The 23,502-nt window shown below is 36.3% G+C and overlaps 2 protein-coding genes across 2 annotated transcripts; both read left to right on the top strand.

The window, feature by feature from the left end:
* The first annotated feature begins 4,007 nt into the window (after positions 1-4,007).
* Positions 4,008-4,952, top strand: LOC100956105 (olfactory receptor 10A3-like). The gene has a single exon (XM_012802611.1). It carries the CDS (start codon positions 4,008-4,010, stop codon positions 4,950-4,952), a length of 945 nt encoding a protein of 314 aa, XP_012658065.1.
* Positions 4,953-20,445: 15,493 nt separating this feature from the next.
* LOC100940969 (olfactory receptor 10A6) lies at positions 20,446-21,390 on the top strand. The gene has a single exon (XM_003781068.1). It carries the CDS (start codon positions 20,446-20,448, stop codon positions 21,388-21,390), a length of 945 nt encoding a protein of 314 aa, XP_003781116.1.
* The last annotated feature ends 2,112 nt before the right edge of the window (positions 21,391-23,502 follow it).

The following is a 23,502-nucleotide window of genomic DNA, read 5'->3' as shown; positions in this document are numbered from 1 at the left end:
TTTGGTCTCTCAAACTTTGAGGAAGGTATGTTAAAATCTCCACATTTTGATTACTGTTACATCAATGACATAGTGGCTTCAGTTAGATATTGATATTGATATTGTTTCTAGTTTATAGCATATATATGTGAAATATACTTTCATACTCTTATTACTGAACTCTGATATACATATGGAGAAGCGTGCACATCATGACCTACATCTCCAATGACCTCTCACAAACTGGACATCACTTGTGACACAATCACTGATATCAACATGTAGAACACATCAGTAAAACAGAAGCCCCCATGGCATAGTATGAAGTAGGAATCATGAAATGTCCATATTTAGGCAGCTTTTCCCATCTCTGGGGTGTGTGATTGGCTCATTTATGTGCATGAAATCCTATCACGATGAATGATAAGGGAGGGTCCCTGGACTGGATTCTGTGAATGAGAACCCCTTTCCTCAGGATCACTGGTACATTTCCCACTGCACACAGATTAGGGAGAAAGTGTCCCTAAGTGTTGCTGGCAGGAAGGAAGAGCTTCTTGAGAATAGAACCCACTCCATGAAAACAGATGATTGTTCTATTTCCCTTATGAAATTAATAACATCCTCATTATTTTACAGAGAAAATACTAGAACCAGAAAGTTTATCATTGTGCACAATGTTATACATGCCAGTCCAGATATTTTGACTCCAAGTTAAAAGCTCTGTGGGTTTAGTGCCCATAGCACAGTGGTTATGGCGTCAGCCACATACACTGACTGTCGAGTTTGAACCCAGTGTGGGCCAGCTAAACAACAATGACAACAGCAACGAAAAATAGCCAGGCATTGTGGCAGGCGCCTGTAGTCCCAGCTACTTGGGAGGCTGAGGCAAAAGAATTTCTTGAGCCCTAGAGTTTGAGTTTGCAGTGAATTGTGAGGCCACGGCACTCTCCAAACAACAACAACAACAACAGCAACAACAACAAAAGCTCTGTGTATGAAATTAATAGTGCTAATAAATTTCAGGGATTTTGAATTTCTTCTCAAGAAGATAAAAGTCCTGTGGTATGGGAGCATCCAAGCTTTCTACAAAGAGTTTTCAATACGCTTTCCTTTTCTTGTTTCCCTCCATTACACAAACTGTGCATTCTGTCCCATGAAATCCTAGGTCACCTGTCTTTGCTCACACCTTCCCCTAGCCTCCCTTCTCTCCCTAATGACAACATTCATTCAGCCTCTGCCTTCATCTCATACAGGAGTGTCCTAGTGGAATTGAATCTCTTGTGTGAAGAAGCATTCATTCCCCATAGACACTGGAAGGAGTAGGGCTCCAAATGTGTGCCTTTGAGCTTTCTCACCTAAGTGGCCAAGTTGAGCCCTCCTTAGTTATATAATACAGGAAGATCTGAATGAAGTGATTCCATGATCTCCAGGGAGGGATTCTCCAGGGCATGTGATTCTGTATCATACAATGTTATAGAAGCAGTGCAGTGAATCACTAAGGTGTATTTATGAATAGGTGACATTGGCTAGAGGTGAAACTGCTGATAAAATAACCATGAAAATTAAAGAGATTGAATATAGGTAAGAGGTATAGATTCTGCATGTGTGCCTGTTGGTTTATAGTTCTTTGCACTAACAGTTGGAAATGCTGTTGAAATGATGTGCCCCTGCTCAGGAAGTGCTAGGAATGGCTGAAGGATTTGAAGCAGTAGACTTTTGCTTTGATGCAAGTCGATTTCTGTTCTGAGAAAATATTGAAGGTATGTTCAAGGTATAAGTATTTCGCACGCACTAACATCATGTCTTAGAAGTTTGCAAGTGAAGCGAGGAGCTTGGTCTGTAAGTCCAGCACTTACATCTTCCTATCTGCAGGCTGAAACCTTGGAAAGAGAATGATGTGCCTAAATATAACATGTCCGTGTCTTTTCCAAGACACAATTAGGGTCTTCCAAGATGTAGAGGAAAGATAGAATATTCATGGTCACTTTCTCTTTATCACTTATAACAGTCTTGTTATATTACATGCTTTTAATCTGTTTTGTAAAAATTTTGCATTTTTTAAGATTGGATTCTAAGTTTTCTAATTTTCAAAACCAATCCACTTTTATATATGGTAGAAACTTTGTAAGTCGACTACCTAAGGAACTATAACAAACTGATTAACATAGGAGGAGAAATATAAGGAACTAGGGTGACTATACTGATATATACATGTGGTACTGAATGGTCCATGAAAGTTAGGCTAACTTAGGAAGTGGTTAGTGTAGGGAGGTGTTCAAGTAGGGAGTTTCTTCTGTATTTGGAACTGAATACATATTTGTTCTTTCTTTCCCCTTTGAAAATGGGTTTGAAATATTTGATTGTGCAAAACAGGATTATGGGACATTTTTTTGACAGAATTATTGTGGTGAATATGGGCATTTGATTTTAGTACATGACTGTGGTCAAATTCAGGAATAAATTAGTCTTTCATTGTCTGCTATTTCCTACTGATCTGCACTACACCAGCATTGTATTTCTTCAGCTTGCTGTGCCTGTTGGACCTCTTGGCTTCCTCATCACCCACAGTGAATTTCCTCTGGTTTTCAGAACATCCCACAAAGGCCAGTAGACCTCCATTCCAGTTCTATGTGGTCATCAAGCACCTTTGAGTCAGACAACTGCGCCATCATCCTTATGCTTCTTCTTCCCACCCAAGGCGTCCTGAGATTGTGGTTTTCCCTTCCCTTCTCGGTCAGAATTTATCCTCCTCCCATTTAAATTTGAATGCACATCTTATTGCTTCTCCCTCCCAATTATGTTGTGTACTTTGCTTACTTTTCTTTTAGACACTCTATTACAGGTAGAATCTTGATTTTTCTTAGTTTTATTCATTTATTCAACCAACACTGACTCAGCATCTCTGAAGGGCCAGAAACAGTTGTAGGCACTGAGATATAACAAAGAAGGAAGCTAAATCTTTCCCCAACTGAGGTTTATTTTTTAGTGAGATATTTACAATTTCCTATATGAATGTATATATACATTTCAGAAAAGATACATCCTTAAGTTTAATTGGTGGTAATAAGAAGAGAGTGTAGCAAGATACAAGAAATGGGACATACAGAGTCCCAGTTTTAAGGTCCGAAGCCATTTTCTGTAACGAAGTGAGCCCTTTGCTAATGTCTGGGCTCAAATTTCCCCTGAGTATACAAAGCCTAGAACATGGTAGATGGTCAATTAGTGCTTGTTGAGTAATTTATGATTAAAGGAACTGTATGAGGAGGAAGTTAGGAATAACGACAAGAGACAAACAGAGAGTGGAAACTTCTAAATTCCAGGTTCATGGTGACCACAAAAATGGTCTTTTTCCTATGTCAACTAGGTCACTAGAATGACGCAAGGAGAATTCACCCTAACTATTTTTTATCTGGCTCAATCCTAATATGATTTGCTATCTGCAAAGTGGGCAGAAATGATGGCCACAAATCACGTAAGATAGGTTCATTTAAACACAGCTCCCTTTATGTGTTCCTACACATTTCATGTCATCACATTTAATAAAGTGACAGGCAATGAACCTGATGAATACTTGCTATAATTTTCAATTTTTCAATAAAAATTGAGGTTTTCAATTTCAGTCTGTCTGCTTTTTAACACTGTGTTTTGTGTTCTTAAATTTTATATTTATATAAATTGGGAAAATGGATATTATGTATAATTATATTATGAGAATGGAACCTAAGTCATAAAATATTTTATTTGCTTTGAGATTGTGTTTAATTTTAAAACTATAGCATGTACAAATAGAAGTAGATCTTTGATATTACTTAGTACTTATCAGCCAGAATTCCTCACTTTTCCCATTCCATGTAAAAAATTCATTATTTCAAGAAATTTGCCATTCTGCGAGTTTGCCAAAATGAATTTCTAACATGATAAGCTTTGCTTCTGGGTTCTGCAAATAATTTCTGGAGACTGAAGTGTGACTTTTTAATATACTTTAAGTACTGTCTTTAAAAAATGAATATAGGGCTCCATTACTGAAAATGAAAAGGCAAAATCAAAGCTCTGTGGTTGAATTCATTCTCCTGGGATTCTCTAGTTTTTCTGATCTCCAAGAGCCACTCTTTTGGGTTTTCTTGGTTATTCACCTAGTGACCCTGATGGGAAATGCCATCATTATAGTCATCATCTCCCTAGACAAGAGCCTCCATGTTCCCATGTACCTGTTCCTCCTGAACTTATCTGTGGTGGAAGTGAGTTTCAGCTCAGTCATCATGCCTGAGATGCTGGTGGTCCTCTCTTCTGAGAAAACTGTGATGTCTTTTGTGAGCTGTTTTGCACAGATGTATTTCATTATACTTTTTGGTGTTACTGAATGTTTTCTCCTGGGAGCAATGGCTTATGACCGATTTGCTGCAATTTGCCATCCTCTGAACTACCCAGTGATTATGAACAAAAGAGTTTTTATGACATTAATAATGTTCTCATGGATTTCAGGGATCATTGAGGCTACAGTGGGGACCACATGGGTATTTAGCTTTCCCTTTTGTGGCACCAATGAAATTAATCATATATCTTGTGAAGCTCCAGCAATGCTAGACCTTGCATGTGCCGACACATTTTTGCTTGAAGTACATGCCTTCATAGCTACTATTTTGATTAATATGGTTCCTTCCTTCTTGATACTTTTGTCTTACATTCGAATTCTTTATGCCATCCTGAAGATGCCATCAAGTACAGGGAGGCAAAAGGCCTTTTCCACCTGTGCCTCTCATCTCACTTCTGTGTGCCTCTTCTATGGCACAGGCAACATGACTTATTTGCAACTCAAATCTGGGTACTCACCAGAAACCAAGAAGCTCATGTCATTGGTTTACTCAGTGCTTATACCTCTGCTGAATCCACTTATCTACAGTTTGAGAAATAATGAGATGAAAAGGGCTTTGATAAAAATATGCCAAAGAAAGGTGTTTTTACATACAGTTTGACTATGTTTGAAAAGCCTTCTGATATTTATCTACTAACCTATTGTCCTTTAATTAAATTTAATAAATTTCAAAAACATGGCTCAGCGCCTGTGGCTCAAGTGGCTAAGGTGCCAGCCACATACACCTAAGGTGGCAGGTTCGAATCCAGTCTGGGCCCACTAAAACAACAATGACGGCTACAACCAAAATATAACTGGGTATTGTGGTGGGCACCTGTAGTTCCAGCTACTTGGGAGGCTGAGGCAGGAGACTCACTTGAGCCCAAGAGTTGGAGGTTGCTGTGAGCTGTGATGTCACAGCACTCTACCCAGGGGGACAGCTTGAGGCTTTGTCTCAAAAAAAAAATTTTTTTTCAAAAACATTTTTTCTCTCTGATGTGAATGTGTTTAATTTGTTGAGTTATACATATTTGAATGTCTATTAAGGGATCCCTCCCTTTCAATAACACAGTGTTGTCACTTATATTTAGTATATGTGTAAGTTTTCATAACATATCATACAACAATATGTCTTTCCATTTCTCTATTTATGAACTTCCACATCATACTGGATTACTGTCATTAAGATGATCCTTCAATAGAACCTTTGTTCCATATGTTCATTGTGTATTGACGTCTGTAAATCTGTGTGATAGATTTGTTTCCAAATGATTATAGAGGTTCAGAGCCCAAAGCACAGTGGTTATGGCTCTGGCCACATACACCAAGGCTGGCAGGTTCAAACCTGGCCCCCCAATGACAATGACAAACACAACAAAAAATAGCCAGGCATTGTTTAGGGCAACTGTAGTCCCAGCTACTTGGGAGGCTGAGGCAAGAGAATTGCTTCAGTCCAAGAGTCTGAGGTTGCTGTGAGCTGTGACACCATAGCACTCTACCAAGGGTAACAGTGAGGCTCTGTCTCAAAGAAAAAAAAAATCAAAATGATTGTAGGGTGTTCAGACTTACCTGAAGGTCACTGTGCTCTCATAAAAAGGTAGATGCCAACAAATAGAGTGATGACATTTTTATTTCTGGAGTATAAATCTGTTTCATTAAAAAGTAAAGAATGTACATCCATTTTGTGGCTCCAACTGGTTCTACTTCATCAACTCACACACACTGTTATCCAGTAATTTTCCTAGGTATTTTTTCTGAATATTCAATGTTGGTGTAGAGGACTATGTGAAAATTTTCCTGAATTCTCACTTCATAGAACTGTTTTCCATTCTAGCAGAGACTTGTTAAATTTGCACGTTGTAGGCCAACGTGCCCCAGACTCTATGTTTTTAAAGAATTAATGAAACATTTCTTGTGTTTGTGTATGTGGGAAACAAATATGATTAGACACTGGTGCTTACTTTCTGTAGTCCTTGAACCAAATCACTAACACTGTTGCCTTTTCCAGAATGAATAATTTGTGTATTGTCTCATGCCTATAAACCTAGCAGTCTGGGAAGCCAAGGCAGGAAAATTACTTGAGCTTAGAAGTTTGAGAATGGCTTGAGCAAGAGTGAGACCCCATCTTTACTAAAAATAGAAAATTATCTGGGCATGTTGGCAGGTACCTGTAGTTATAGCTATTTGGGAAGTTGAAGCAGAAGGATCCCTGAACCCAGGAGTTTGAGGTTGTTGTGAGCTAGGCTAAAGCCATGGCAGTGTAGCCTGGGCAATAGAGTGAGACTCTATCTCAAACCCCTCCCTCCCCAAACAAGACAGACAACAAAACAAGCAACAAACAGATAAACAAAAAACCCCAATCAAAATGAATAATTTTATCTGCTCCAACAATGGAACGTTGAATCCTTGTAGAAAAGAACGGTGGGAGAAGGCGAGAACACACCTAAAGTAGAGTAGATTTGTGTGGAAAAGAATTGGGGGTCCCCCTGCCAGTCAAGTTATTCATGAGGTGTTTCCTAATTCTAAACTCCAGACACCGTGAGCATGGCTTGGAGATATGAAAGGAGCTACTTCTGAATCTTTCCCCAAGAGGACTGTGGTTCAGTTTGAAATATCTAACATCATCCTTAAATAAAAGACTGCTATGACTTTTTTGGTGATTCTTCATTTAACGTTTCATGGTTAATGTTAAGTGCATCTTGTTGATCCCATCTCTCTCTTTTCCTGTCTAAGGACTTATTAGCTTGAGCTTTCTTTATATATTGAAATGTGTGATATGTTTAATGTTTTATTACCACATTTCATAATAAGCACAACGAGGACAGTGACTGTATGATTTGTTCACCACTGTGTTTCACCTGCCTAACACAGTGCCTGGGACAGAGTAGGTGCTTAAGAAATACTCAAAGAAAACTTGTCACAGAGCAGTGCTGTTACCCTAGAGATGGAGTGGGCACTTCCAGGTGTCTGTGGACAATGCATCCAAACTGTGATCTCAGCTCTTCCCTGTAGCCATCTCCTCAGAGGCCATATTTGGAGCTTGCCACTATTCAGAGATACTTCAACTTTATACTCTATAATTCAGATATTCTATCAGGGGTCCTCAAACTTTTTAAACGGGTGACCATTCACTGTCCCTCAGACCATTAGAGGGCTGGACTATAGTTTAAAAGGACAGGCAGCGGCACCGAAAACACCCAGTGGCTGGATAAATGTCCTCGGGGGGGCCTCATGTGGCCCACAGGCCATAGTTTGAGGACCCCTGGTAGACTTTTATTCAGCAGAGATCCTATTCTTTTGTTAAAATTTGTTCTTAAGTATTTTATTCTTATATATATTTCATGTTAATAGTTTCTGGTAGCATATAGAATTTTTTTTGATATTGTACATAGTTTGCTAAATTTATTATTGTGTACTTGATACTTAAGTGATTTTTTTGAGACAGTCTCAAGTTGTCACCCTGGGTAGAGTACTTTGACATCCAACTTGGGCTCAAGTGATCCTCCTTCCTCAGTTTTTCCATTTTTAGTAGAGAGAGAGTCTTGCTTTTGCTCAGGCTGTTCTCGAACTCATGAGCTCAAGCAATCCAGCTGCCTCAACCTCCCACAGTGCTAGGATTACAAGCGTGAGCCACTGCATCTGTCCTTTAAGTGATTTTTATATTTAATTTTCTATGGTTTCCTGCTGATATTAGAAATAAATTGAATTTTGATATTCATTTCTTATCCAGAAAACTTGCAAAATTAATTTGCTCATTCTTTTAAACAATCTAGGTTAGTATTTTAAATTAATAAGCAATTATTGTGTATTTATGGGGCACACATTGATGTTCTGATTTGTGCATACACTGTATAAAGATTAATTCCAGCACACTATAAATCCATCACCTCATCAACTTATTTTTTTTGTGGTGAGAATATTAAAAATCTTTTACCACTTCTTAAATGTACATTGTTATTAAATGTAGTCACCATGCAATGCAATAAATAAAGCACAAAATCTTATTCCTTTAACCAAACCAAAATATTGTACCCTTTGATCAACATCTTGGTTTTCTCCATTTCTCCCTTCCACTTACCACCCTCACCTCAGCCTCCAATAGCCACCTTTTCACTTTCTGTTTCTATGAGATCAATTTTTTATGTATTCTCTATATAAATGAGTTCATACAGTATTTGTCTTTCAGTGCCTGGCTTATTATATTCAGTGTAAAGTCCTCCAGGTTCATCCACTTTGTCTCAAGTGACAGGATGCTCCACCTGTAATCCCAGCATTTTGGGAGGCTGTGATCGAAGAATTGCTTGAGGACAGGAGTTTAACAACAGCCCAGGCAATATAGTGAGACCTCCATCAGTATTAAAAAAAGCTGAGTGCAATGACACATGCTTATAATTCTAGCGACTTTAGAGACTAAGGCAGAAGATTGCTTGAATCCAAGAATTGGAGGCTGCAGTGAAGTGATTGCCCCACTGCACACCTACCTACCAGCAAAGCAAGATCCTGCCTTAAAAAGAAAAAAAAAAAAGAGAGAGGGCAGCACCTGTGGCTAAAAGGAGTAGGGCACTGGCTCTATATGCTGGAGGTGGCGGGTTCAAACCCAGCCCTGGCCAAAAACTGCAAGAAAAAAAGAGAGAGAGAGAGAGAGACCACATTCAAATGACTATTACAGTATATTATTACAATTGCCTTATTTTATTAATTATAATTGCTTTATTTTATTAATTGACATTACTCTCTATTGTGCCTAATTTATAAATTAAACTTTATCATAGATATGTAAGTATAGAAAAGCACAGTATATTTAGGGTTTGGTACTAACTATAATTTCAGGCATTCACTTTGAGTATTGGAATGTATCCCTGCAGATAAAGGGAGACTATTGTACCACATTTTATTTACCTGTTTTATCTGTTGATGGACACTTATCTTGCTTATTTCAAATAATGCTATCATGAACATGAGGGGGGGGGGCAGATGTCTCTTTTATATACATATTTCAATTCTTTTGGATATATACCCAGAAGTGAAATTGCTGAATCACAGGGTAATTCTATTTTTAGTTTTTTAGGAACCTTATACTATTTTCTAAAATGGTTGTACCAATTTACATTCCCACCAACAAAGTACAAAGATTTCTTTTTCTCCACATCCTTGACAACATTTGTCTTTTTGATAATAGCTTTTCTGGGAGGTGCTAGTTGTTATCTCATTGTGGCTTTAATTTGCGTCTCCCTGATAATTAGAGATGTGGCACATGTTTTTCACGTATCTGTTGGCTATTTATGTCTTCTTTTGAGAGACACCAGGTTATTAGCCCATTTCTAAGTTAGTTTTCTTTTTTTGGCTATTGAGTTAAGTTCTTTAAATATTTTAGATATTAACCTCTTAATCAGATGTGTGGTTTGCAAGTGTTTTTTCCTAATCTCTGTGTTGTCTCTTCATGCTGTTCTTTTCCTTTTCTATGCAGAAGATTTTCAGCTTTGTATAATGTCATTTGTCTATATTTGCTTTTGTTGACTTGTGTTTTTTGAGTCATATCTAAGAATTTATTGTCCAGACCAATGTCATGGAGCATTTCCTTATGTTTTCTTTTATAAATTAATAGTTTTACAGTTTTAGGTCTTACATTTAAATTTCTAATGTATTTTGAATTGACAATTTGTATTTCATTTCAATTTCATTCTTTTGCATGTGAATATCGAGTTTTCCTACCAGCATTTACTAAAGAGACTGACTCTTTTCCCTTGTGTGTTCTTGGTATCTTTGTTGAAAATCAATTTACTGTAGATACTTTAGTTTATTTCTAGGCTTTCCATCCCCCCAAAATATCCCATTCCTTTGGTGGATATGTATGTGGGTCACTAGAAAACTTTTGCAACAAGCTTTGTTATGCTCTCATTATTTCCCTTCTAAAAAAACATAGTTGTCAGCATCCTTTTTGATTCATAGATGCAAGTTTCAACTCGCTAGGATTATTGATGTTGTTGGGAGGGCTTCCTTCATTTCTATATGCACCAATTTTACATTTCTTGATTTTGGTGGATCTCAAAACTTTCATAATGACTCTTGGTATATTTTTATGCCAGTATGCCATTGTGTTTTGATTATATTAGCTTTATAATATATTTTGAAATGAAAGAGTGTGATTCAGCTTTGTTCTTTTGGTCAAGATTGCTTTGGTTATTCAGCATCTCTAATGGTTTCATCTAATTTTGTCTATTTCTGTGAAAAATGACTTTGAAATTTTAATAGGAATTACAACAAATCTATAGACTACTTTGGGTAGTATGAACATTTTAATAATATTGATTCACTTATTACATAAGCACAGGATATCTTTTCATTTATTTGTGTCTTTTCCAGTTTATTTCATCAATGTTTTATAGTTTTCAGTGTATAGATCATTAACTTCCTTGGTTAAATTTACTCCTGAGTATTTCTTTTTGATGCTATGGCATATGGAATTATCTTAACTTTTGTGTTTTTATAGAAACACAACTATTTGGTATGTTGATTCTGTAACATGCAATTTTACTGAATTTATCAGTTTTAACAGGTCTTTTTCATGGAGATTTTAAGATTTTCTAAATAACACTAGAACATCATGTCATCAGCAAACAGAGAGATTTTAACTTCTTTCTTTCCTACTTAGATGTCTTTTCCTTGATTATTTTGCCCAATTGCTCTGGCAAATGTGACATTACTTCCAGTACTATGTTGAAAAGAAGTGGCATGAATGGGTATCCTTGTTTTGTTCCTGATCTTAAAGGGAAAGCTCTCAAATTTACATCACTGAATATGATATTAGCAGTGGGCTTGTTGCATATAGTATTCATTGCATGAAATGTATTTCTTTTCAATCTAAATTGTTTAGAGTTTTTATCATGAACAGATGTTGAACCTTGTTAAATGCTTTTCTTGTATCTATTAAGGTGATCATGTTCCTTTGTCCCTTATTTTGTTAATGTGGTATATCCCATTTGTTGATTCATATATGTGTAACCATGCTTACATTCCTGGGATCAATTCCACTTGATCATGGTAAATGAGACTTTAAATGAATTACTAAATTTGTTTTGCTAGTATTTTCTTTATTTTTTTAATTAAATGATAGTTGTGTACATTAATGCAATCATGGGGTAGAGTGTGGTGTTTTCATATACAATTTGAAATATTTTCATCAAACTGGTTAACATAGCCTTTATGTTATTTTCTTAGTTATTGTGTTGAGACGTTGGCTAGTATTTTCTTGAGAATTTTTTCAACTATGCTCACAAGGGGTATTGGCCTGTCATTTTTTTTCTTTCTTTCTTTTTTTTTCCTTTAAACAGGCAGGTTACAAATCACCTGCTTGCTTGCTTTCTTCTTCTTTTTTTTTTTTTCTAAATCATAGCTGTGTACATTGTGCTGGTTTTATGTACAATTTGAAATACTTTCATCAAACTAGTTAATGTAGCCTTCAGTGCATTTTCTTAGTTACTATGTTAAGACCTTTATACTGTACAGTTAGTAGATTTAACATGTACCCTTATAAAAATTCTGGCAGTGGTATTAGGGTATTTCAGGTCTTATACATGAGTTTAGAATTATTCTTTTGTTATGATTTGAATATTTATTCCCTTCAAAACTCATGTTGAAACTTAATCCCCAACATAACAGTATTATGAGGTGGAGCCTTTATTTTATTTCATATCATTTTATTTTATTATTTTAGAGACAGGGTTTCTCTCTGTCTCCCAGCCTGGAATACAGTGGCCCAGTCATAGCTCACTGAAACCTCCAATAACTGGGCTCAAGTGATCCTGCTGCCTCATCCTCCTGACATGGAGCCTTTAATATGTAATGGGGTCATGAGGACTCTGCTGTCAGGTGGATTAATCTACTTATGGTTAATGGGTTATAATCTGAGTAGTTTTGGTATAAAATGTTATTTTTGCTCTCTTTCACCATGTAATGTCCTGAGACATGTTGGGACTCTGCAGAGAGTCCTCAGAAACAAAAAGAACCTCACCAGATGTGACCACTTGACCTTGGACTTCCCAGCCTCCGGACCTACAATAAATATATCTATTTTCCTCATATATTACCCTTTCTGTGGTATTCAGTGATAGCCACAGCAGATGAACTAAGGCATTCCTCTTTTTACATTTTGTGGAAGAGTTTAAGAAGCACTGGTATTAGATTTTCTTTAAATGTTTGGCAGAATTCGGTAGTGAAGGCATCAGATCCATGCCATTTCTTTGATATGATACTTTTCCTGATGCAATCTCCTTATTCATTATTGGTCTGTTTAGATTTTTTGTTTCTTCCTAAATCTGTCTCATTAGGTTGTATGTTTCTGGGAATTCATCCATTTTTTTTCTAGGTTTTCCAATTTTTTGGTGTGTATATTGTTTATAATAGTCACATATGATCTTTGGTATTTCTGTAGTGTTAGTTTTAAGGTCTTTTCTTTGATTTCCAAGTTTGCTTGTTTGAATCTTTTCTCATTTTTCTTGTGTTAGTCTAGCTAAAGGTTTGTTATTTTATTTTTTCTGTAAACTAATTTTTAACTTTATCGATCTTTTAAGAACCCTAATAAGTTATCTGTATGTTCTTTTATTGTTTCTATGCACTGTATAAACATACCTGAAATTTAGAACTTTTGCCCATTCACTTCTATGAATCCTTATATAAGATTTCCTTATATAGGATTCATTCGTTATATAGGATTAGAAATGAATGGACAAATAGGACATATAGGACCTTTTAACTATTTTATTGACATACAGGACCTTTGGTACAACATTGAACAGCAATGATAATAGCGGTTTCTTTCTTCTGTCCACTATCTTAAAAGGGAAAAGCTTTCAACATTTTTCTATTAAATACATTTTTTTGCTGTAGATGTTTTGCAGATACCTATTATCAGTATTCCTAACTTACTAAGAGTTTTTATCAATAGTGAGTGTTCTGTTTTATTCAAATACTTTTCTGTATTAGTTGTGATAATTATGATTTTGTTTTCCTTAGCCCATTAAAGTAGTAAATTATACTGATGATTTTTCTTACATTTAACTAACCTTGTATTCCTGAGATTAACTTAATTTGGTAACAGTATATTTTCTTTTTTATATGTTGCTGGATTTAATTTACTCACATGTTATTTAGGATTTCTTTTTTAAATTTCAAAGTACATAATATTACGCGGGTACAAATATTTTGGTCACACGAATTGGTCTTGTACAATCTGAGTCAAAGATGTGAGTGTGCCCATCCCCCAGGTAACATGTATTATACCCATTAAGTGTGAATTGGACCATCCCCTTCCCCTCCCTTTACCTGTTTGGTTTCTACTGAGTTTTACTTCCATGTGTTCCCATGAATACTGAACAATTAGATTCATTTTAATAGTGGGTACATGTGGTGTTTGCTTTTCCATTCTTGCAATGCATTACATAGATGAATGGTCTCTAGTCTATCCAAAATGTTACTAGAGGTATTAGGTCACCATTTTTAAGTGGACTAATAAAATTTTTTATTTGTATACATGGACTGCTATGCAGCCATTTAAGAAAAATGGTGACCTAATACCTTTTGTAAAAACTTGGATAGACTAGAGACCCTTCATCTATGTGATGCATTGGGAGAATGGAAAAATAAACACCACAGGTATTTACTATTAAAATGGAAGTAATTGTTCAATGTTCATGGGCACACATAAAAGTAAAACTCCATAGAAGCCAAGCAGGTAAAGGGAGAGGGAGGGGATGTTCAAATCCAGACTTAATGGGTACAATGCATGCTACCTGGGGGATGGGCACACTCACAACTTTGTCTCAAGCTGTACAAGACCAATTCATGTAACCAAAACATTTGTACCCCCATAATATTGTGTATTGATGGGCATTTGGGTTGATTCCACATTTTTGTGAGTGTGAACTTGCTGCAATAAACATTACAGCGTACATGTCTTTTTGATAAAATAACTTTTTTCCCCTTCGGGCAACTCCCTTGTAGTGAGATTGCTGGATCAAATAGCAGGTCCACTTTTAGTTCTTTAGGGTATCTCCATACTATTTTCCAAAGATGCTATACTAGTTTAAAGTCCCACCAGCAGTGTTCCTTTATCTCCACATCCATGCTAACATCTGTTGTTTTGGGACTTTCTGATGAATGCCATTCTCACTGGAGTTAAGTGATACTTCATTGTAGTTTGATTTGCATTTTTCTGGTGATTAGAAATATTTGATAGAATATTTGATAGAAATATTGATTAGAAATATTGATAGAAATTTGATTAGAAATATTAGAAATTTGATAGAAATTTGATAGAAATATTGATCAATCATTGGTCTAAATTCTTTCAAAAAGCTTCTGCTCATGTCTTGTGCCCACTTTTTAGGGGGTTGTTTGATTTTTTTCTTTTTATTTCTTTTGGATTAATATGAGGTTATATATGATTAGGTGCCCATTAGATGGGAAGTACTGTGCCCCTCCTCTACTTCTTGATGCTTTGTTTAAGTTCTTTATAGATGCTGGTTATCAGACCTTTATCAGAGGACTACTTTCTCCCATTCTGTAGGTTGTCTCTTCACTCTATTGATTGTTTTCTTGGCTGTTCAGAAGGTTTTTAATTTCGTCAAGTCCCACTAGTTAATTTTTGTTGTTTCTGTGATTGCCTTTGGGGTCTTTTTTATAAATTCTTTGCATAGGCTGATATCTACAAGTCTTTTCCCAATATTTTCTTCTAGAATTCTTATAGTTTCATATCTTAGCTTTAAGTCTATTATCCATCATGAATCAATTTTTGTGATTGGTAAGAGGTATAGATCCTGTTTCAGTCTTCTATATGTGGCTATATGATTTTCCCAAGGCAATTTATTGAATAGAAATTCTTTTCTCCTGTGTAATCATCTTCTTTGTCAAAGATAAGATTGCAATGTAAGGATAATTTTATGTTTGAATGCTCTGTTCTGATCAATATCCTTATGACTTAGGCATATCTCTGGTGAGAATTATTGATGAGAAAATAAAGAAGGACAGTAGTGGTGGGGATAGGGTTCAAATGTAAATAGGTTGATCAAGGAAGAGGTCACTGAGAAAAATGTTACTTGCATAATGATTAATTAGCAGAAGAGCACCTCACAGAGCAGTGGTCCAGGTGCAGAGAATGGCAAAGAAAATGGCTGTGGTGGGGGGATAGATATGGTAGATTCCAGAAACAGCGAGGACAGCCCAGCTGCATAGAAGAGAACAAGTGGATGCAATTAGGGATTATCTGAGAGTATATAGATGAAGCAGGTCTTTACTCTCTGTTTATGAGTGGCTTCTACACTGAATGAAATTACAGGACATCGAAGAGTTTGAACAGAGAGCAGGGGCATAAGAAGGGAGAAGTGATGAGGTCATGGTGATTATCCAATTGAGAGATAAGAGTAGCTTGAACCAAGGTGTTAACTATTGGAAAGGTGAGAATATTCAGATTGTTGATGCACTGTGTTGTGAATATAGAGCCATGGAACAGGCTAATGGATTTGATAATGGGTTGAGAGGAAAAATGGATTAAACCATAACTCCAGGGTTTCCAGCGCTTGCAACTCGAAGCTTGAAGTTGATCTTACCTGAGGTGGGGGAATACTGAGGCTGGAGCAGATTTTAGGAGATGAGAATTCAGTTTTAGACATATAACAAACAAAAAGGAATTTTATATGCCTACAGTCCTAGATACTAAGGAGGCTGAGACAGAAGGAACACTTGAGCCTAGGGATTTGAGACTGTACTGTACAATGCTCATGTTTGTGAATAGCCACTACACTCCAGCCTGGGCAACATACTAAGATACTGTCTTTAAAACAGAAAGGAAAAATAATTGTATTTCTTAGTAATCTGTATTTCATTTCTCTATGTTTTCTTGATCTTTTCTTTTTGGGATGAGGGCTTGCTCTGTCATCCAGACTGGAGTGTAGTGGCATGATCATAGCTCACTGCAACCTCAAACTCCTGAGTTCAAGTAATCTTCTCACTCCAGTTTCCCATGTAGCTAGGGTTGCAGGTGTGCACCACAATGTATGGCTAATTAAAATAATTTTTGTTTTGTAGAGACAGTTTTTTCTATGCTACCCAGGCTTCCTTTTGTATTTTTAGTTGCTTTGAAATCTTATTGCAAGGAATGCTGTGTGCAAGACTGCCAAAATTTTAGAAGTTATCAAAACGTTTTGACAAAACACATAATTTTTGTAAATACTCCATAAATACTTTGGGATGAAAGTGTATGGTTATTATGCAAATAGTGTTCTTTCTGTCTCATATTTACTCTATTACCACCCGTTAAGTCAAAATTTCATTATTTCAATCTTCCTATTGGGATTTCTTTGTTGTCTTTTTGTTCTCTCAAACCTTAAGGAAACACTGGAGAAAAATCTTCATATTTTGAGTTTCCTTTTAGCAATTATGTCTATTGGGTTTGAATTATAATGTGATGATTATATTACTCACTTTTTATCCTTTTTATCATATGTCTGAAATTTGTTTCATATATAGAAATTTAGTAAGTATAGAAAAATATACAAATCATGGTATTGTATCTTGATGATTTTTTACAAATTGGACATGACCTGTGATGCAAACACTGACTTCAACATGTAGATCGTATCAGTGCAATAGAAGCTCACATTAGGATGTTATGAGGTAGGAATCATAAAAAGTCCATGTTTAGGCAGCTTTCCCCATCTCTGGAGCATGTGACTTGTTCATTTATGAGCTTGAAATTTTATCATGACGAATGATAGGGGAGGGATCCTTGGACTGGATTCAGTGAATGAGACCCTCTTTCCTCAGGATCACTGACACATTTCTCATTGCACATTGCTTAGGGAGAATGTTTCCCTAAGTGTTCTTGGCAGCCTTACTGTCATTGGGAAAGAATATCTTCCATCAGAACAGAACTTGCTCCATGAACACAGAGATGAGAAAAAGAAAAGAAAAACCTTGGTGTGAGCATATCATCTGCAAGTGGATCCAACCAAGCTTGCAGATTCATTCACCTGTGCATGCACCTGGGACAGACCCGCTGGTCTCTTTCATTGCTCAGGCCAGTTTAAGCTGAGGCCCAAGTCTCCTGATTCTCATATATACCCTTTGAGATTAATATCATTATTTTTATTTTACAGAGAAAGTCTTAGAACTGGAAAGTTCAATGATGTTCTCTAAGTCATATAAGCTAGTCCAGATATTTGTCTCCAAGATAAAAACTCTGGGTATGAAATTAACAGTATTCGCATTTTTTTCTCAATTGTTTCAGAGACTCTATATTTTTTTCCCAAAAAGATAAAAATCTCAGGGTTGAGGAGCAGCCAGACTTTCTACAAAAAGAATTCAATATACTTTCCTTACCTTATTTCCCATCATTGCACAAACTATGCATTCTGTCCCATCAAATCCTAGGTCACCTGTGTTTGCTAACACCCTCCACACACTTCCCTTCTCAACCTATTGACAAAATTTTTACAGCCTGTCTTCACCTCTGTGAGAGATGGTGGAATTGAGTCTCTTGTGTGAATGGGAGTTCATTCCCCATAGACATTGGGAGGAGTGGGGCTCCAAGTGTGTGCTCTTGAGCTTTCTCACCTGAGGGGCCCAGTTCAAGCCTCTTTAGTTATGCAAAATTACTGGAAGATCTTTATGAAGTGATTCCATACACTCCTGGGAGGGATTCTCCAGGGCATGTGATTCTATGTCAAATAATGTAATAAGAGGAGTGCACTGAATCATTCAGTTATGTTTATTAATAGGTGGCTTTTGACTAAATCTGATAAAGTAGCATGAAAATTAAAGAACAGAGCCAAGAGGTAAGAAGTGCAGATTCTTGCCTGGTAGTGAAGACAGAGGCTGACAATGTTGGTCATTTTCCTGTTTGTATTTCTCCACGCTGATAGTTAGAAATGCTGTTGAAATGATGTGTAAGTGCTCAGGAATGGGTAGGAATGGCTGAAAGATTTGAATCAGTAGGCTTTTGGTTTGATGTAAGTCAATTTCTGTTCAGAGAAAAGTTCAGGTGATAATCAGAGGTATTTTGCATACACTAACATCACATGTTGGAAGGGAGGAAATTTGATCAGTAAGTCCAACACTTACCTCTTTCCATCAGTAGGGTGAAGCTGAGGGAAGGGACTGATGCTCCTAAATATTACTTGTTATTAAATTTTTCAAAATACAATTAGGATCTTCCAAAGGTAGAAGAAAGATGGAGCATGGTCAATTGTTTTTTTACCATTTAGGACAATTTTGTTCCTTTGCATGCTCTTAACCAATCCTATAAATGTTTTTTATTTTCTATATGATACCTAAATTTTCTAATTTTCAAAATATGCCCACTTTAATATATTTGGGACTGAATACACATTGTACTTTTGTTCCCCATTAAGTCTGAGGTTGAAATAATTTGAAATAATTAGAGGCTATTTTACTAATTTAGGAGATTTTTTGGCATCCAATATATAATTATTGTGGTCTATATGGACATTTGATTTTAATAAATGACTATGATTTATATAAAACTCAGGAAGAAATCAAGTTGTATTCTACTGTCTGCTACTATCCTATAGATCTGCCCTCAAGACAACATTATATGTCTTCAGCTTGCTGGGTCTGTCTTCCCTCCTGGCTTGCTAATTTCCCACAGCAAATTTCCTCTGGTTTTCAGTACATCCCACAAAGGCCAGTATGCCTCCATTTCAGTTCTGTGGTGATACCAAGCACTTTTTGACTTGAACCAGACAGCCTTCCGTCTTTCACCTAATGGCTCTTCCACCCAGGACGTCATATGATCATAGTTGTTTATCCTCCTTTTCAGGTGTATTCTTTCCCTTAATTTAAATTATAAAGGATTTGTTATAATTACCAATAATTTTGTGTACTTGCTTGTTTTAGACACTTTATTCCTTAAAAATACTGTCTAGATTTTTCTGAGTTTTGAATTAACTTATTCTAGAAATACTGGTTTAACATCCATTGTGAGCCAGGAGGCAAACACAATATTTGCTCTCTTGGACTTATGCCCTAGTAAGGTATAAGAGGCAGTTGTTGCAGAGTCCTTGAGTAGGAGGAGGGTGGTACTATTTATGTACCATATTGATTAAAGGGCTAGAAACTGTGTTGTGTAGTTTGCGTGGCTGTTGATAATTCCAGTCTCAAATGTATTCTTGCATGTATGGAGCCTAGAAAATGGCAGGTGATCAATACATGCTTGCTGAATAATTAAAAATTAAATGAAGGATTTGATGATGAGGATAGTGGGAAGAGAGAAGGAAGAGATAGAAGGAGAGATGAAACATTAAGTTGTAGTTCTACAGTGTATTTAAAAAATGGGCATTTCTTTTTAAGTTATGGTCTCAAGGATGGGCCTTAGAAATCTAGTCCTCAAAACTTCTACATCTGTGTAAATTCCAGTATAATTGGCCAGGTCCACTTTGGGAAGCTATAAATAAGTCTGAAGCCAATTTGCGTAGTCTATAGGTCACTGAAGATAGTTGCATCTGAAAAACAACTCTCTGTGTGTGTTTCTACAGCACATTTTCATCTCTAACAAAGTCATATATAGGCATCTTGAGTCTAATAAAGATTTTCAATAAATTTACCTAAAATTTGATGCAACTTTGAATTATGATGTTTTTATCAAAATATTGGGTAGATTATTCAATCTATCTAATTTTAACATTTTATATCTGTGGTGTTAAATTTTGTATTTAAATTAAATTGAATAAAATTAATGATAAATGATGTTATGGGATTAGAATCTAAGCTATAAAATATTTGTTTTAAGACTATGTTCGATTTTCAAACTACAAGAGTATATAAGTTGAAATAGAACTTCAGTATCATTATGCACTTTTTAGACAAGATTTATGAGCAAAGAATTCTTCATTTCTACTTTTATATTTGAAATATTTATTAATTCATGTATCTGGCCATTATCCAAAACTGTCAAAGAAAATTTCTGACAGGATGAGTTCCACTTCTCATCTTCTGCCAGAATTTCTGGGATGAGTGCAGACTGGAAATCTCAGCTAATGGATTGTGACTTCGTTCTTTATATTCCATGTCCGCACAAACAACATAGGGCTCCACTACTGAAAATGAAAAGGCAAAATCAAAGCTCTGTGGTTGAATTCGTTCTCCTGGGCTTTTCTACTTTTCCTGAACTCCAAGACCAGCTGTTTTGCATTTTCTTGGTTATTTACCTGGTGACCTTCATGGGAAATGCCATCATTATAGTCATCATCTCCCTGGACCAGAGCCTCCATGTTCCCATGTACCTGTTCCTCCTGAACTTATCTGTGGTGGACTTGAGTTTCAGTGCAGTCATCATGCCTGAAATGCTGGTGGTCCTCTCCACTGAGAAAACTATAATTTCTTTTATGAGCTGTTTTGCACAGATGTATTTCATTCTTCTTTTTGGTGGGACTGAATGTTTTCTCCTGGGAGCGATGGCTTATGACCGATTTGCTGCAATTTGCCATCCTCTGAACTACCCTGTGACTATGAACAATAAAGTTTTTATGAAATTAGTAATATTTTCCTGGGTCTTAGGTTTTATGTTAGGTGCTGTGCAGACCTCGTGGGTATCTAGTTTTCCCTTTTGTGGTCCCAATGAAATTAATCATATATCTTGTGAAACTCCAGCAGTGCTAGAGCTTGCCTGTGCAGACATCTTCTTGTTTGAAATCTATGCCTTTGCAGGCACCATTTTGATTATTTTGGTTCCTTTCTTGTTGATACTCTTGTCTTACATTAGAATTCTTTTTGCCATCCTGAAGATGCCATCAACCGCTGGGAGGCAAAAGGCCTTTTCTACATGTGCCTCTCATCTCACATCTGTGACCCTCTTCTATGGAACAGCCAGTATGACTTATTTGCAACCCAAATCTGGCTACTCTCCAGAAACCAAGAAACTGATGTCACTGTCTTACTCATTGCTTACACCTCTACTGAATCCTCTTATCTATAGCTTGCGTAATAGTGAGATGAAAAGGGCATTGATAAAAATATGGAGAAGAAAAGTGATTTTACATACAATCTGACTGTGTTCAGAAATCATGTAAGATTTGGTCACTGTCCAACTATGCTCTATTTAGGTTTAATGAATTTTGAAAACAGTTTGTATTACTTGATCTGAGTACTATGCTTCTTTTGTTGAGTTCTCAAAGTCTAATCATACATCAAGGACATCTTTATATGGCAATGCTTTGATTCTTTTTATAGATGCATAATATTTCTAAATATGGGATATAACACAATTTCTTCAATAATTTGTTTAGTAGTAGCTCTTTTGATAATAATTTTTTGCCATAATAGATAATACTAAAACAATAGCCTGATTTTCTATGTTCATGAATTCTGGTGCTTTGATTTTTTTTTTTTTTTTTTTTTTGAGACATAGTCTCAGTATTTCATACTCAGTAGAGTGCTAGGGCATCACAGGTCACAGCAACTTCAAACTCTTGGGCTTAAGTGAGTGTCTTGCCTCAGCCTCCCAAGTAGCTGGAACTACAGGGGCCTACCACAATGCCCAGCTATTTTTTTGTTGTAGTTGTCATTGTTATTTTAGCAGGCCCAGGCCAGGTTTGAGCTTCCTGGTGCCCTAACCACTGGGTATGGGGGCTGAGCCTGTTGCTTTAATTTTTACAGAATTATTTTCACACAGTAAATTTGAAGGGTGAAAGCAAATGTGAGCTTGTTATTTTTCATAGATATTACTGGTTAACTTTTTAAGTCTTTATTTCCATTTTAAGTACTTCTGATCCACCTAAGACCAACTGTACCTCACTGACTGAGTTGAACTCCAAAAGGCCTGTAGGTAAGGAAGTACAACAAATCAGGTCACATTACTTCTAAATGTGAAGTATATTCTGGGAATTTGTATGGTTAAGGAGATAGAAATTGTCTATCTCCTCTTCTAAATTTGGCCATGGTGTAATAAATTTATGTCATTCTGATGAATAGAAATTGCTACTGTGCTTCACACATAACAGCCTAATCATGTCGTTTCTTCATACTGTTCTCTGTGGTAGTTTTTAGTTACAGTCACTGCAGCTGCTATTGCTGATAGTTGACTAGTTTGTATCCATTCTCTCTTTTCTTCTGTAATAAACCCCAATTTCCTTAAAGGTAGCAATAGATACTCTAAAATAAGCAGTTTCTCAGTTTCTCTTATAAATGAGGGTGACTTGTGACACAGTTTTGACTATATGTGGGTGAACATCCTTGGGTGAGGCTTCTGTGAAAACTCTTTAAAAGAGCGTGACTTAATTAATAGGAACTTTTTGCTTTGTCCTTTCCCTTCCTTCTACCTGAAAGCAGCCTTGAGACTACAGGTAGAACAGCTGTATTGCAACATAAGTTACAAATGTGAGGAGAAAAGCCAGTCTCTAAAGAGGCGGAGTGGAGTTTGGGTCTGGGGTGCGCTGTGCAGCTTACCCTCACATCCCGCTCCTCTTTCTTTACTGTTACTTTAGACAAATAAACCTTGTCTTTGTTTGATTCACTGTTTGATGGCTTCCTATTGCAACAAAACCTGATTCAGACTGATATTGTTAACAAAGAGTGCATTTGAGAAAACTTACATGGAATAGAAAATTTAGCACTTTTGCCTACAACTTAGTTAAGACTTAAGGTTAGAAAATTAGAAAAAAAAACCTTTTTATTGTTTAGATCTGAAAGACAAATTGTGGGACTACAATACTAGTGGTCATGAATAAAGTTTGACAAGAAAAAGAATATTCTAGATATTTGGTTTTATTCCAGAATAAAAAATCTTCATTGCTGCTCAAGGGGCAGAACAATGTCCTCTGTTCTTGTTTTCTAGTATCTCAAGCCACAGGAGATGGCTCAACAGATTTGTCTAGAGGTAACAAGATATCTTCACCAGAGATAAGGTCAACCAAAACCACCAACTACAGTTAAGAAAGAATAATTTCAAGAGCCATGACATTTGATACTGATCACATAGGCCTGAGCTCAACCTCTGACTCTTCCCCTACCAACAAGCCATATATTTCTGCTTTAAGGATGGGCTGCAGTTTATTGAGATGCTGGCCTGTTGTCTTTCTAATTTGCTAGCAAATAATAAACTTCTCTTTCTTTTTTCCCCAAATCACTTGTCTGCATTCTTCATTCTCTCTGATTTAGCCTTG

Source organism: Otolemur garnettii, unplaced genomic scaffold, assembly GCF_000181295.1.
Source record: "Otolemur garnettii isolate 467f Iridium unplaced genomic scaffold, OtoGar3 scaffold00001, whole genome shotgun sequence".
In the NCBI taxonomy this organism is placed as follows: domain Eukaryota; kingdom Metazoa; phylum Chordata; class Mammalia; order Primates; family Galagidae; genus Otolemur; species Otolemur garnettii.
Note: the sequence above shows the minus strand (reverse complement) of the source record. Positions and strands in the feature narration are given on the sequence as shown.